At 41.2% G+C, this 14,386-nt stretch overlaps 2 protein-coding genes across 2 annotated transcripts; both read right to left on the bottom strand.

Moving 5' to 3' along the window:
• Window positions 1-3,532: 3,532 nt before the first annotated feature.
• Window positions 3,533-8,184, bottom strand: LOC104939245 (zinc finger protein 260). Its single transcript, XM_027289524.1, has 3 exons — window positions 7,909-8,184; window positions 6,447-6,638; window positions 3,533-6,228 (listed from the first exon to the last, which is right to left on the bottom strand). The coding sequence occupies exons 1-3, from the start codon at window positions 8,012-8,014 to the stop codon at window positions 4,715-4,717; spliced, it is 1,812 nt and encodes a 603-aa protein (XP_027145325.1). The 5' UTR covers window positions 8,015-8,184; the 3' UTR covers window positions 3,533-4,714.
• Window positions 8,185-11,508: 3,324 nt separating this feature from the next.
• Window positions 11,509-13,670, bottom strand: g6pc1a.2 (glucose-6-phosphatase catalytic subunit 1a, tandem duplicate 2). The gene is made up of 5 exons (XM_010755750.3): window positions 13,371-13,670; window positions 13,166-13,275; window positions 12,892-13,012; window positions 12,455-12,570; window positions 11,509-12,371 (listed from the first exon to the last, which is right to left on the bottom strand). The coding sequence occupies exons 1-5, from the start codon at window positions 13,598-13,600 to the stop codon at window positions 11,869-11,871; spliced, it is 1,080 nt and encodes a 359-aa protein (XP_010754052.1). The 5' UTR covers window positions 13,601-13,670; the 3' UTR covers window positions 11,509-11,868.
• Window positions 13,671-14,386: the final 716 nt, after the last annotated feature.

Raw genomic sequence — 14,386 nt, 5'->3', positions numbered from 1 at the left:
CTATTTTTAAATTTGCTGCAGAAACTCACAAATCAACAGATTCCATTAAAGGATTCATTCATCATTCTTTAATAGTTTAATTTAAATTTCTGAATATGACCTGACACGTTATGTTTTACATTTGCATCAAATTTCAGATCGATCTTGTTTTTTCTTCGCTCTTTAGCAACATGATGATTTTTTTAAATCCCTGATCATCATGAATAAATCATTTTTCATGTACTGCCTCAGTAAAAATAAAACTTTGCCAATTTTTCTTAAATAGATGTTTAACAGGACAATGCTCAGTACAGACTTACGTATCTCATCCACCACACTCAGCAGTTTCAGTGACTCAGCGTCAATTAAAGATCCACTGTGGAGGATTTAGTGGCGTCTAAAAAGGCACCATGCTAGAGCACGGAGGACTCCACAGTGTCTGTAGTATAAAGGCTCATTTTAACATTACAAAAAACAACGTTATGTATATTATATTCCATTTGTGCCAATAAAATCCTAAATCGAACACATGGACCTTTAAAATTCCTCTAGATGTTTTTATTTCATTGAATCTTTTAGAGTATAATCAAAAACCTTTGGAAGGCTCGATGACGAACAGTTAAAGTCAAGTCGTGTGATTTTAAAGTCTTTGGTTTTATTGAATATACTTGACATGTTGTTTAATTATTACTATTTATACATTTTAAAACATGTGAGACCAGGTGTATATAACTACAGCTTTGTTTCACACTTTATCATTTAAGGAACAGTTTAACATTTAGGAAAAGATCAGCCAACGAGAAGAAGCACCATGAAGAGGTAAAATATCAGCATTACAAAAATGTCAATACTAAATTATGAAGAGAATAATCAAGAATCATGAAAAAAATATACCACAATACAAACATAAAACAAATGTCAGAACACAGTCCTGAAGCTGAGTTCTGAAGTTGATGTTTTAGGATGTTTTGTTTGTCGGAGCAACCGTCCAAAACTCCTGATCAATTTAGAAAAAACAGCAACTCCTGACAACGGAGAAGCTGAAACATTCACCATTCACGCTTGAAAAAAATTACTCATTTTCACACACACCCACATTTTCCCAAAAAAACATTGAACTATTTCTTTAACACGCAGCATTAAAGACTCGTCAGCTGTGCGTCTGCACGTGCTTTTCAGGTCGTCTTTCCTCAGGAATCCTTTCCCGCAGACGCTGCAGCAGTGCGTTCGCTCCCCCTTGGACGCCCATGTGTTTGGTCAGCGAGCCGCTCGCCGTGAAACTTTTCCCGCACAAGTTACAAGATACGGTTTCTCTCCCGTGTGGACCTCATGTGGATCTTCAACGCTCGCTCTTGTAGAACTTTTTGTCGCATACGCGCATCGGTGCGTGGACTCCCCGTGTGGATCATACTGTGTGTGTTTCAAGTTCCCCTCTGCCTGAATCCTTTCCCGCAGACCTGCAAAGAAACGGCTTCTCGCCCGTGTGGATCCCCATGTGAGCCATCATGTCTCTTTTAAAGCTGAAGCTCTGACCGCACACGCTGCAACGTACGGCTTCTCGCCCGTGTGGACCCTCATGTGACCCATCAGGTTTCCGTTTTGAGCGAACGCTTTCCCGCAGACGCTGCAGATGTACGGCTTCTCCCCCGTGTGGGTCCTCATGTGCATCTCCAGCTGATTGTGGCCGTCGAAGTGTTTGCCGCAAACTTCACAGTCATTCGTTTGGATGTACGTTTGCAAGTGAAGCCTCAAGCTCTCCTCGGACTCGAAGTGTTTCCCGCAAACGCCGCAGAGATCTGCATCCCGCTCGTCTTCTTGCACATGCTTCAGGAAAGAAGCTCTAACAGAAAGACTTGCCGCCACACTTTGCAGCAGTATTTCAGATGAGATAATCCTTACAATCCTTATTTTAGATCCCTTCGGTTTGTTGGGTCCTTGAATCTTTGGCTTTTGTGAACACGGTCCCCCTTGGTCTCATCTTTCTCGCTGTCTCTTTCATCACTCTCACTTCCTCCACTTCCCTTCCATCCTCATCACTGTCGCCCACTTTGCTCTCCGGTCGGAGCACTCGGCTCCGAGCGGCTGTCCCTGTTTGTCCTGCAGATGTTTTCTTCATTGGTTTGTAAATGCTCTTCAGGCTCTCGCCGGAGTCCAGATGTTTCCCGCAGGCTCCGCAAGATCCGACTCTGCTCGTGTGAAGTACGTGTTTCAAAAAAGGCGTTTGTAGCGGAAGAATTTTCACAAAACTCTGCAGCAGCTCTGTCCCGCAGTTTGACTCTGTTTGTTGGAGATTTTCCCGTGTGTTTTTTCACTTTCTTCCCCTTGTGGAAAGACGTTCCACATGTTATGCAGCGATCTGCACCGTGACTTTGTCTCTGAGATGTTTTTCTTTTCTGATTTCTCATCACGTCTTCGTCACTCTCGCTGTCGTCGCTCCCAGCTTCTGAATTGTTTGATGACAGACCTCGGGGTCACTTTGTGGCTCTCCTCCTGGCTCCCTCCCAGCTGAGGTTCCCCTCTCTGCTCCTTGTGGTTGGTGAAGATGTGACGCCTTAACGTAGAGAAACTAGAGTCTGTCCCGTCGAGGTGTCTTCAAGATTTGAGTTTCCTGGAGAGGAGGTTTGTCTGAAGGGGAGAGAAAACCACATTAAATACTGTAGTTTATGATAATAGCAACACACTAAATGTGTGTGTATGAGTAACAAAAACTCTAATCTGCAGCTCCTTAGTCAACAGCGGGAATTTAACATCAAAAGTATGTGGAAATCACTTTAACTCAGAAATCAATGAAAACTGTAAAAAACATTAATGTTATTTATACATTTTTACAGCTGTTCCTGTTAACTGTTGTTTTTTTTTTGTGTATACTCTTGATTTTGTTTGTAAACTGGTCTCTGTTCTCCATAGTTGATTTTTGTCCAAAGCAGGTATGTTCCGTGGACGATTGAGTAGGCATCTCGCGTTGAGATACCGAGAGGAGACCATTGCCTCACTATTCAGCCCATCCTATCTCTAATATGATCCTTGACAGATCTCTCAGCGGGACCCAGCGAATTAGACGCTTGTGTACAATATCGTCCCCGGGTTCCCTTTTCTGCTGGTTCATTGTGTGATATTTCTGTAGGAGGAAGAAAAGGGTTATAATGTTAGACAAATATCTGCTTGGAACACCTCATGCGATTTTTCTTTTTTTTTTTAAAGTAAAACAATCTTATTGAATAGAACAATTTTGTATTATGATTCTTCAGTTCTACGTCTCAAAGACTTAATACATACTGTATGTTAATATCTGACACAGGGCATATCATTCATCATTCAACAAAGCCAGCGGTAATTTATCTAAATGATATCAAAAACAGTAAATGTGGATTTGTTTTGAACAAAGGTTTCTTCTCTCATTAAACATTTGTAAAGAAAATCTAACTAAATAAACTGAACAGGATAAATTAAAAATAAAATTAAAATTTGTTTTTGTTAAATTCATGATCAAATTTGATTAATCACTACTGAAGTTTCTTTTAAAAAAAAATTAAAAAAAAATAAAATTTGCTGCAGAAACTCAACAAATCAACAGATTCCATTAAAGAGATTCATTCATCATTCTTTAAATAGTTTAATTTAAATTTCTGAATATGACCTGACACGTTATGTTTTACATTTGCATCAAATTTCAGACGTCGTATCTTGTTTTTTCTTCGCTCTTTAGCAACATGATGATTTTTTTAAATCCCTGATCATCATCTGAATAAATCATTTTCTCATGTACTGCCTCAGTAAAAACTAAAACTTTGCCAACTTTTCTTAAATAGATGTTAAACAGGACAATACCTCAGTACAGACTCATGTATCTCATCACCACCACTCAGCAGTTTCAGTGACTCAGCGTCAAATTAAGGATCCACTGTGGAGGATTTCGTGGCGTCTAAAAAGGCACCATCTGGAGCCAGTGTTTAGTTTGTTTAGTTTGTTCATTGTGGGCTGCTGAAGCACAGAGGACTCCACAGTGTCTAGATATAAAAGGCTCATTTTAACATTACAAAAACAACAGTTATGTATATTATATTCCATTTGTGCCAATAAAATACTAAATCGAACACGATGGACCTTTTAAAATTCCTCTAGATGTTTTTATTTCATTGAATCTTTTAGAGTTATAATCAAAAACCTTTGGAAGGCTCGATGTACGAACAGTTAAAGCCAAGTTGTGTGATTTTAAATTCTTTGGTTTATATTGAATATAACTTGACATGTTGTTTTAATTATTACTATGTATACATTTTAAAACACGTGAGACCAGGTGTATATAACTACAGCTTTGTTTCAGCACTTTATCATTTAAAGGAACAGCTTAACATTTAGGAAAAGATCAGCCAACGAGACAGAAGCACCATGAAGAGCGTAAAATATCGGCATTACAAAAATGTCAATACATAAAATATGAAGAGAATCATGAAACAACAAGTACCAGCGATATACAAACATAACAACAAATGTCAGAACACAGTCCTGAAGCTGAAGTTCTGAAGTTGATGTCTTAGGATGTTTTGTTTGTCGGAGCAACAGTCCAAAAACTCCTGATCAATTTAGAAGAAAAACAAACTGAAAAGCTGAAACATTCACCATTCACGCTTGAAAAAATTACTCATATTTTCACATCACACCCTTTTAAGGAAAGCAAATTTCCCCCCCAAAAAAACATTGAACTATTTCTTTAACACGCAGCATTAAAGACTCGTCAGCTGTGCGTCTGCACGTGTCTTTTCAGGTCGTCTTTCCTCAGGAATCCTTTCCCGCAGACGCTGCAGCAGTGCGTTCGCTCCCCCTTGTGGACGCCCATGTGTTTGGTCAGCGAGCCGCTGGCCGTGAAACTTTTCCCGCACACGTTACAAAGATACGGTTTCTCTCCCGTGTGCGACCTCATGTGGATCTTCAACGCTCCGCTCTTGTAGAACTTTTTGTCGCATACGCTGCATCGGTGCGTGGACTCCCCCGTGTGGATCATCATGTGTGTTTTCAGAGTTCCCCTCTGCCTGAATCCTTTCCCGCAGACGCTGCAAAGAAACGGCTTCTCGCCCGTGTGGATCCTCATGTGAGCCATCATGTACTCTTTAAAGCTGAAGCTCTGACCGCACACGCTGCAAACGTACGGCTTCTCGCCCGTGTGGACCCTCATGTGACCCATCAGGTTTCCGTTTTGAGCGAACGCTTTCCCGCAGACGCTGCAGATGTACGGCTTCTCCCCCGTGTGGGTCCTCATGTGCATCTCCAGCTGGTTGTGGCCATCGAAGTGTTTGCCGCAAACTTCGCAGTCATTCGTTTGGATGTACGTTTGCAAGTGAAGCCTCAAGCTCTCCTCGGACTCGAAGTGTTTCCCGCAAACGCCGCAGAGATCTGCATCCCGCTCGTCTTCTTGCACATGCTTCAGGAAAGAAGCTCTGTAACAGAAAGACTTGCCGCACACTTTACAGCAGTATTTCAGATGAGATAAATCCTTACAATCCTTATTTTTAGATCCCTTCGGTTTGTTGGGTCCTTGAATCTTTGGCTTTTGTGAACACGGTCCCCCTTTGGTCTCATCTTTCTCGCTGTCTCTGTCATCACTCTCACTTCCTCCACTTCCCTTCCAGTCCTCATCACTGTCGCCCACTTTGCTCTCAGCGTCGGAGCACTCGGCCTCCGAGCGTCTGTCCTCCGTTTGATCCCTGCAGATGTTTTCTTCATTGTGAGTTTGTAAATGCTCCTTCAGGCTCTCGCCGGAGTCCAGATGTTTCCCGCAGGCTCCGCACAGATCCGAGCTCTGCTCGTGCTGAAGTACGTGTTTCAAAAAAGAGCGTTTGTAGCGGAAGAATTTTCCACAAACTCTGCAGCAGCTCTGTCCCGCAGTTTGACTCCTGTTGGTTGGAGCGATTTTCCTCGTGTGTTTTTTCACTTTCTTCCCCTTGCGGAAAGACGTTCCACATGTTATGCAGCGATCTGCACCGTGACTTTGTCTCTGAGACGTTTTTCTTTTGTCTGATTTCTCACTCAGATCTTCGTCACTCTCGCTGTCGTCGCTCCCAGCTTCTGAATTGTTTGATGACAGAACCTCGGGGTCACTTTGTGGCTCTCCTCCTGGCTCCGTCACAGCTGAGGTTCCCCTCTCTGCTCCTTGTGTTTGGTGAAGATGTGACGCCTTAACGTAGAGAAACTCAGAGTCTGTCTCCGTCGAGGTGTCTTCAAGATTTGAGGTTTCCTGGAGAGGAGGTTTGTCTGAAGGGGACAGAAAACTCACATTCAAAATACTGTAGTTTGTGATAAATAGCAACACACTAATCTGTGCATGTATGAGTAACAAAAAGCTCTAATCTGCAGCTCCCTCAGTAAACAGACGGGAATTTGAAAGTCAAAATGTATGTTGAAATCATTTTAAACATCAGAAATCAATGAAAACTGTAAAAAACATTAATGTTATTTAACATACAGTGTACCTGTTGTGTGTAAACTCGTTTCCGTTTTCAACGTGATGTCCAGCAGTGGACGATGACGTCCAACCTCGTTGTGAGAACCGGAGACCTCTGCCTCATATTCAGCCATCATTATCTCCAAGATCCTGAAGATCTCTTCAGCGACCACCGACAGACGCTTGTGCACAGCCGCCCTCTGCTGTTCAGGTGATATTTCTGTAGGAAGGAAGAAAGGTAAATGTAGAAATACTGTGGCACCTCAGCTAGGCAATGTAAGCTCAGTCGCTGGAGAGAGCTCGGTGACTTATGTCACAAAAGCTTTAGTTTATATCTCCATAAAAACATTTAACTGGGTAACGTCTCTGTAATATTTTAAAAGGAAATCTTATTATTTAAAAAACATCTTGTTAAACTGTATTCTTGTACTGTGCACATGTCTTTGTTTTACAATTGATAAATAAAAGTTATAATCTTGTTTACATCCAACACCATTTCAAGTTAATGTGTTCAAAGTTGATGTAGTAACTGAGTCACTAAGAATGTTTCTAATGCACTTATTGGTCACTTTGATATAAAAATGAACATTTAAATTTAAATTTAAATACACAGTGCTGCTCCTCTTGAACCTCAACCTCTTCATTTTGGAGTTCTGTTGTTTCACCCTGATTTCCATATTTAATCAAAACCTTTTTTAAAAAATAAAAAAAATGCAATATCAGGTGCAGGTTCATCAATTCAATGTACTCTAATTGTGTAAAATTGTGTAGTCAAGACTAATTTAAGAGAGAGAGTTTTGGGTCGACTTATGTAGGTGCAAAAGTTAGTGAACCCTGAGCTGCTTTGGTTAAAACAAGCAGTTAATCTGAATCATGTGGGACAAAATGGACCAATAACATCAGAGCATCTCGTTTAGGGACGAGATACAGCATCACTGATTGAAACGCAGATGAAACCAGGTCACTTTAGTCTTACCCGGTTGAACCCATACAGGTCAATCCTGCAGAGAGGACCTCAGGAAGACAACTCAGCCTAGAAGTGGACGACCTTCTAAAATATTAACAAGAGACACCAGAACATTGGCAATGACAAATATCCTCCACAGTTAGTGTGAGAGACCGATGAATCACTGGTCGAGGTTAGGAGTTGCAATATCCTCTGAACTGAAGGGGTTCACAGACTTCTGCACCCAAGAAATCTGATTTTATTTTTAATAAAGAATGACAATTTCTTTTGTTTGAGTCCATTATTTATTTATAACTTAACATGAAATAAGGTTATTTTAGTATTTATTTACAGGGTTCACAAACTTTTGAGCAGCACTGTGTATAAATTACTGGGATAATTACACTTTTGCAGAAAATAACAACCTGACTGACTTTGTCTGGACAGTAAAGTCTTAAAAAAAAACACGTGCATTTATTACATTAAAGTGTGTTATATTCACAGGGAGACTTATTGGAATAAATGCATGTGTCTGTTTGCAGACCTGTGTGTGTGTTCAGCATCATCCTCTCCACGGCGCTGCAGATCTCCTCTGCAGCCGCAGACAGCCTCTCCGCCACCAGCGCCCTCAAAGCCTGCAGCTTCGTCATGGTTCAAGCCGCGGGCATGTCGGAGCTGCAGAGGTCCCGGTAAACACGGTCCAGGACCAGGTCCAGGTAACATGCACCACACAAACACAGCATGTGTCCCCGTTAGTACTTCCGGGGTCGGTGTCTCCTGTTCCGATGTGACGGCGGAGGGAGAAACTGCGCCCCGCGTGGTCTGTGAGTGGTACTGCATGTGCTGAGCTGAGTTGGTGTGCAATCCCTTTACAACAGAGATATATTGACAGTACTGTTGTGGAGAAATTGTTGTCAATGGTGAGGTCAGTAGTTCAGAAAGTGTTAAGCAGCCTCTGATGTCTTATGCTGTGTTATTTATTGATGCTTGATCAGAATTAGAGAACTAGAGAATTGGGAGAATTAGAGACACTCTCAAAGTTCATCAGAAGTGCCTGAGTCGGTCTTGCATTCTGATGAACTCCTGCTGGTGGATCGACTTTAAGCCCTTATAGATGACGCCACAAATACTTTACGCCCATAATAGTCAAAGGGAATGCATTTACCCACAGCGCCGGTCCTGGCCACATTTGCGCCCTGGGCGAACCCGAAGCGAACATTTTCTTGTGCGCCCCTGGATGCGCCGTGCGCCCCCATCAGTCTGTCCGCCGCCCCCCTCTGCCTTGTCAATACCCCGCTCCCGGGGCGCCCCGCTCCGCTAACTTAATGAGCGGTATCGAAAATTCGCGAGGTTTTTTTCTACACTGCGCCCTGGGCGGCCGCCCACATTGCCCATAGCTAAGACCGGCCCTGTTTACCCATGTTCGTGTTCACCTTCAACACATTGCTAATGGAACGTCAACAACAAGCTATCTATTATGTCTATGAAGGCAGCAACAGGTCTCTTCGACCCTGGACACCACAGTGTTGAGATATGGAAAGCACCTAGTCAAAGACAAACAATTAGTACTGCCGAGGACCACAAGGCTCACACGTGACCTCGTGTACGGACAGAAAATTCCATAACAAGTACTGACTCAACCAAGCAGGTAACACGATTCTGTGCAATACTCTGAACTCAAATCTGCTCAATATTAATTTCATTGCTTTCATAAAATGCAGTAAATATGGTTTCGAGTGGCCACTGGTAAGAACATGCATGCCAAATAATAGTTTAACTATTTTAGTTACAGCATCAATAACATGGTTCATTTTTAGCACAGACTTACACACACCTCCTGATTTATAATACAAATTTCTGTTCAGGGTTTATTTCAGTAACTTTATCCTGCATCTTCTTCAAAAGTCCGACATCAGATTTAGATAACCCTCCGTGGTAACATCTGCCAGTTTGTTCCATTTCAGTCAAAGCACGCACTTACCTCTGATCGCTCCCTCATCACTCCCGGCTGTCTTCCCTTTCATTGACTGCCAGCTCCTCCGTTACTTTAAATTCCTTCGTTATTCCACAGACAAAGATGAGTCCTCTATCCTTCTCGGTACAGTTCGTCTGGAGAGCTCTTGTTAAAAAGTCTACACATTCTGTGTCAACTTTTCTCTTCTTTTTTTTACCGTGAGATGCCATTTAGCAGCAAGTTAATCTTCACCTTCAAAATAAAAGCCAGGCCTAATGGCTAGATCTGCTCTAAGTCAATGAAAGAAAATACTAGAAGAAGAAGAAGACACTATTTAAATTAAAATAGACTGTTTAAATATATAGAATACAACTACATTAAAAATGTAGTTCTAGCTCTTATTTCTTTTAAAAATGTATATTTTTATTTTTTACTTTTTAGATAGTTTTCCATTTGTACAGATCTTAGCACGTTTCAATTCTTAATACATGTTTAATTTGTTTGCACGTGTTTAATTTGTCTGCGTATGCTTAATTTCTTAGAACAGGTTTAATTTTAAAAAATCTATCTATCTATACTTAAATACAGTACTTTAGTAATTCAATTTAGTAGTAGTAATTTCCACCACAGGTCCCAGCAATCTATTTCCTCATCCTTTTTTTAATTCTTGAGAAAGATTTTTTTTGGCCTTTTTGAGCTTTATTTGACAGAGACAGCTTGAAGAGTGACAGGATTGTGGGAAGAGAGAGATGGGGACATGTTGGAAAGAGCCACAGTCGGTCAGATTCAAACTCTAGGCCACCGTGGCAAGGTCTGAGCCCTTTGTACCAGCCGAGCTAAACGACACCCCAATGTAGTTTACCTTTTTTGTGGTTTTTAAAAAAGAGTATTGACAGTGATGTCAACGTGTGGTAGAAATCACGTGTCTCAGTTTCACCTCTGTGGTCTGTACACACAAAACAATACTGCACCATCAGCAGTTTTACTGAACTGTGATGAATCATGGAATCAGGAATGAGTTGGTTTACTTTTAAATAAATATTAATTAAATGAACTCTCCCATGTACTTCCTAAATCACCTGTTCTTGTGTTGACAGACTATACAGCTTCACAGACAATCACATTTTTGTAGTCATGAGTTTATGAATTTATTTTAAGCTATTTGAACTTATTTTGAATTTTACAGCATTAAAACTTGACCCAGTTTCTGTGACAGTGTTGATAAACGGGTCAGTGACACACACAGACTATAACTCAGCGTTTATCAGGGATGTTGTTTGTGTGTTCTGCAAAACACAAAGAGACAAATATTGAATGTTCAGTTTGCACCGCTGGCCTTATGTGCACTGGCTGACACAGACAGTTGTATGACGTGTGGATCTATGTCATCGCTGCAAGTCAGGCTAAAGGCCAGGGCTTTGGTGCCAAGTTAATGATTCATATCTGAATCTGGGATTTGCCAAAAATGTCTTATCTTGTGAGGTTAGACAACAGCCATGTGTCTATGTAATTCTAATGCATTTTATATTCTTTAGAGGCAAATAGATGATGTGCTTCTACTATTTCTTACAAATAAGTGTTTTTTATGTGTTTGTTTTTTTTGGAGGGGTAAATAACTACTAACTATAACTACTACTTCCCTCGAGTCAAGCCTGCAGTGCTCCTTTATATGAACTCAAGCTTCAAAAGAAACACTCTGTAAAAGAATACAAAACAACAATAATGAAGCAATAAAATACACTATAATAAAGTTCTGCTGAACTTAGTAATAAAATAATCAAAACATAAGCTGTTTGACTTATTATCAGCCTATTCATTATCAATGGATCAAGAGTTGTTCGGCACAAAAGTAAAGGTTGGTTATGATAATTTGGCTCACTAAGATGCACCTCCTTCTCATCCTCCAAAGCCCAAATTATTATATATTGTATGTATTATATAATATTGTATATAACATAACTACAAATAATTAGATTAGACTAGATTTACATTTATCTATTGTCAAAAATACAATTTTACTGGGAGTTGGAAGCTATTATATGTTATGCTGTATGTGAACGAATAGATAGTGGCTGATTAATGGGTAAATAATCATGTTACAGTGTGGTTGAATGGTGCAGTAAAATATGAACTCATTCAATACATTTTTAGTTTGTGTTTTTTTTATTAAAAATATTCAAAACACTTTCAAAATATACTTTCTATAACATTTAAAATACATTACATTCCACATAATATAAGACAGTTGTGAGTGACTGTTATCGTCTTTAAAGTGAGGTTTAACACATAAACAATGTGTTCATTGTTTATCCTTTGAAACAATTGTAATTATCATATTTTGCTGAATTCTTTGTAAGTGCCTCTTGGCATCCTGGATAGCGTTTTCACATCATGTCACACAGTGCTCACAGAGTTCAGTGTCCAAATGACACCAGTGACAATTTCACATTGATCTCACAGGTTTTTCCTGAGGATCAGTCGCACATACAAATGCAAAAAGCACCAGAGGAAAGTTCACTTCCATTTCATGAGTCTGTATAAGTTCACTGCTCACACTCCCTTCTTGTTTTGAATGCTCAGAGCTCCGTTCAAGCAGTATGGGATGATACTAACGGTGACCAGAGGCACGGTGGCGCTCTTGCAGAAGGACAGCAGGTAGAACAGGGCTGCAGTGTGCGTGGGAGGCTTGAAAGAGTCAAACAGGTGCAGCAGCACCAGAGAGCTGATGATGGACCCTGCTTTGACCAACCTGCTGCTACTCTTCTTGGTCTCGGTGTAGAGGGGCGAGTGCAGGCCCAGACCCAGACCAAACAGAGTGCCCATGTTGCGCAGGAGGCTGGCGAAGGGCGTGGAGTCCAGGTGGACCCACTCTGCTTTCACACACCACTTCTGGGCTTTTTCCAGGGTCCACAGCAGGTCCACACCCAGAGCTTTGAGCAGGAGGTAGAAACCAACAGCAAAGGAGGTCAAGAAGAGGGTTGTGTAGAAGTATTTCTTCATGCTGGCGCTGTAGATCCACTGAATTCTGTTGAAGGCTTCAGCCACAATCATACCTAGAATCCAATGAAACGTCTAGGTTAATATTATGCAGAACAATACAGACTTACCAAGCCTGTCCCTAATGGAGTAAACTGACCTGTGATAACACCAGCAATGACCTGGTGGGGGAAGTGGGCGGCAATGAAGACCCTGGAGAGACAGACACACACCTGGACGCCCCAAAACAGTGTCCACAAACCAGCCTTCAGATACCTGTCAAAATAAAAGTTCAGATATTTTAGATTATTTTATTTTGGAAAAAGCAGCACTAAAAATTTAAAACACTCTGGTATCACTCAGAACAAGCATAATCAACCTTTTAAAGCCATATAACAGAGTTATTCTTTGCTGCCTGGACGTCAAAACAACTCTTGTATAATCCCAAGTTCCCAAAAGTCAATGATCAACCCACAGCACAGAACAGATAGTGCGTCCACAGTGATAAGCTTTGGATGGAAAATGGTAAACAATGGCAACAGAAGATGTACTGCAGGTAATGTAGATTCTCCCAGACCTACTTGCTCACTGACTCACCATTCTTTGTTGGTGGGTTTCTTGGTTCCGTATTTCTTCTTGCTGGTCATGATGGCGAGGATGGAGGTCACCAGGGTGTAGTAGACGCCTGCAGCTCCCATAGCATGGCCCGACGGGCTACCTGAATAACACAAACAGAGAGGGGAGATTCAATCAGCGGCTGATTCACTCAATGAATACATTGTTCATTCAAAGTCTTCTGTCTAGTTTGGATTTCAAACTTCAGCTTCACTGTGTGGCAACTGGTTTGGGGAGGTTAACTTCAAGTTCTCACCTGGTCCAGTCTCACAGGTCATGGGGTACTGCTCAATGTGAGGGGGAACTGTGTTTGCATAATAAGATGCCTCGTGGACCCACCAGTAAGGTCTCTCACCAAACAGGATCCTGAAGAAGACAACAGACACATGCGTTCGGTTATAATCTTTAGAAACATGGTACACCAATTTGCTCCAAAGCTTCTAATTCAAAGACTTACTCACCATTTGAACACCAAGTTAAGCCAGTCTCCGATCACCGCCACCCAGATGAGCTTAATGCCCACTGAAGACCGCAAATGAAACCAAAGCGGGAAAAAGATGAAGAAGGTGTTTCTCAGGTCTGCAGCCCAGGAGACCCAGAGAAACAAGCCCTGAGCATCCTGATAGTTGGTCTGCAGGTAGTGGGTAGTGCTCACCCCAAAACCCTGCAAGGAGTCCATTATAGCATTCATCTTAGCCTCAATGAAGAGAGAATTCTCAGTCTGCTGATGAGTGAGTGAGTACAAAAGTGTTGCTATCAGTAAGACAGCTGGTTGGTTTTATACCAGAGGGACCCACTACTCAAACGCATGCTCACGCTGATCTTTGGACCTTGCACATGTGTAATAAAACACTGCGAGTCAGGAGAGTTTGGGAGGTCTGTCGCACAAACAAGTTGAAAAGATAGCGGGAAAATAAAGTGTCGATCAATACCTTTGCTTCTGAATTATTGTATGTAGCGCAAGAGAGGAAGTCGGATTGTCGGTTATATTTCACAATTTTGACCTAAATTATCACAAAGAAACCAAATGTTTGTAGAGTAACATATACGCTTAGTAACATATGCAGCTGCAGAGTAATAATTTGTCAGTTATGTAATTGTTTTTTTTTGATGATTTGGTGGAAGCATCTCATCGGTGGAGGTTGTAGGTTACATAATGAGATCAATGATTAAATGATTGGGTTGGGACTGGGTAATAAGCTGAGGAGATAGTTGGTGATAAAACAGAAAAGGGTTGTAGGTTGCGTAGATGTTACTTCTTTGTCGTGACAAACAGTGAAACTCAAGATGAATATTTTGTTTTGTCCTGAAGGAACCTTTTGCAATACATGTCATCATTTCTCACCTCAGGGTCCCAGGAAAAATGACGCACTCAATGCAATGATATCCACAGAGGATAAGCTGTGAGCCAAGATCAATGGATTTCACAAGCAACTGTCTCTCTGACTTTTTATTCATCAGGGATAAAAAGAGGATT

This window comes from Larimichthys crocea, chromosome XVI (genome assembly GCF_000972845.2).
Source record: "Larimichthys crocea isolate SSNF chromosome XVI, L_crocea_2.0, whole genome shotgun sequence".
In the NCBI taxonomy this organism is placed as follows: Eukaryota; Metazoa; Chordata; class Actinopteri; family Sciaenidae; genus Larimichthys; species Larimichthys crocea.
This window is presented reverse-complemented; position numbering and strand designations above follow the sequence as displayed.

Excerpts from the sequence above, each read along its gene's own strand:
- g6pc1a.2 (XM_010755750.3), bottom strand. The coding sequence starts at position 13,600 with ATGAATGCTATAATGGACTCCTTGCAGGGTTTTGGGGTGAGCACTACC. Across the intron at positions 12,571-12,891 it reads AAACCCACCAACAAAGAATG|GTATCTGAAGGCTGGTTTGT; the intron begins GTGAGTCAGTGA and ends TTATTTTGACAG. Across the intron at positions 12,372-12,454 it reads CATTGCTGGTGTTATCACAG|GTATGATTGTGGCTGAAGCC; the intron begins GTCAGTTTACTC and ends ATTGGATTCTAG.
- LOC104939245 (XM_027289524.1), bottom strand. The coding sequence starts at position 8,014 with ATGACGAAGCTGCAGGCTTTGAGGGCGCTGGTGGCGGAGAGGCTGTCT. Across the intron at positions 6,639-7,908 it reads GATGCTGAACACACACACAG|AAATATCACCTGAACAGCAG; the intron begins GTCTGCAAACAG and ends TCCTTCCTACAG. Across the intron at positions 6,229-6,446 it reads AACGAGTTTACACACAACAG|ACAAACCTCCTCTCCAGGAA; the intron begins GTACACTGTATG and ends TGTCCCCTTCAG.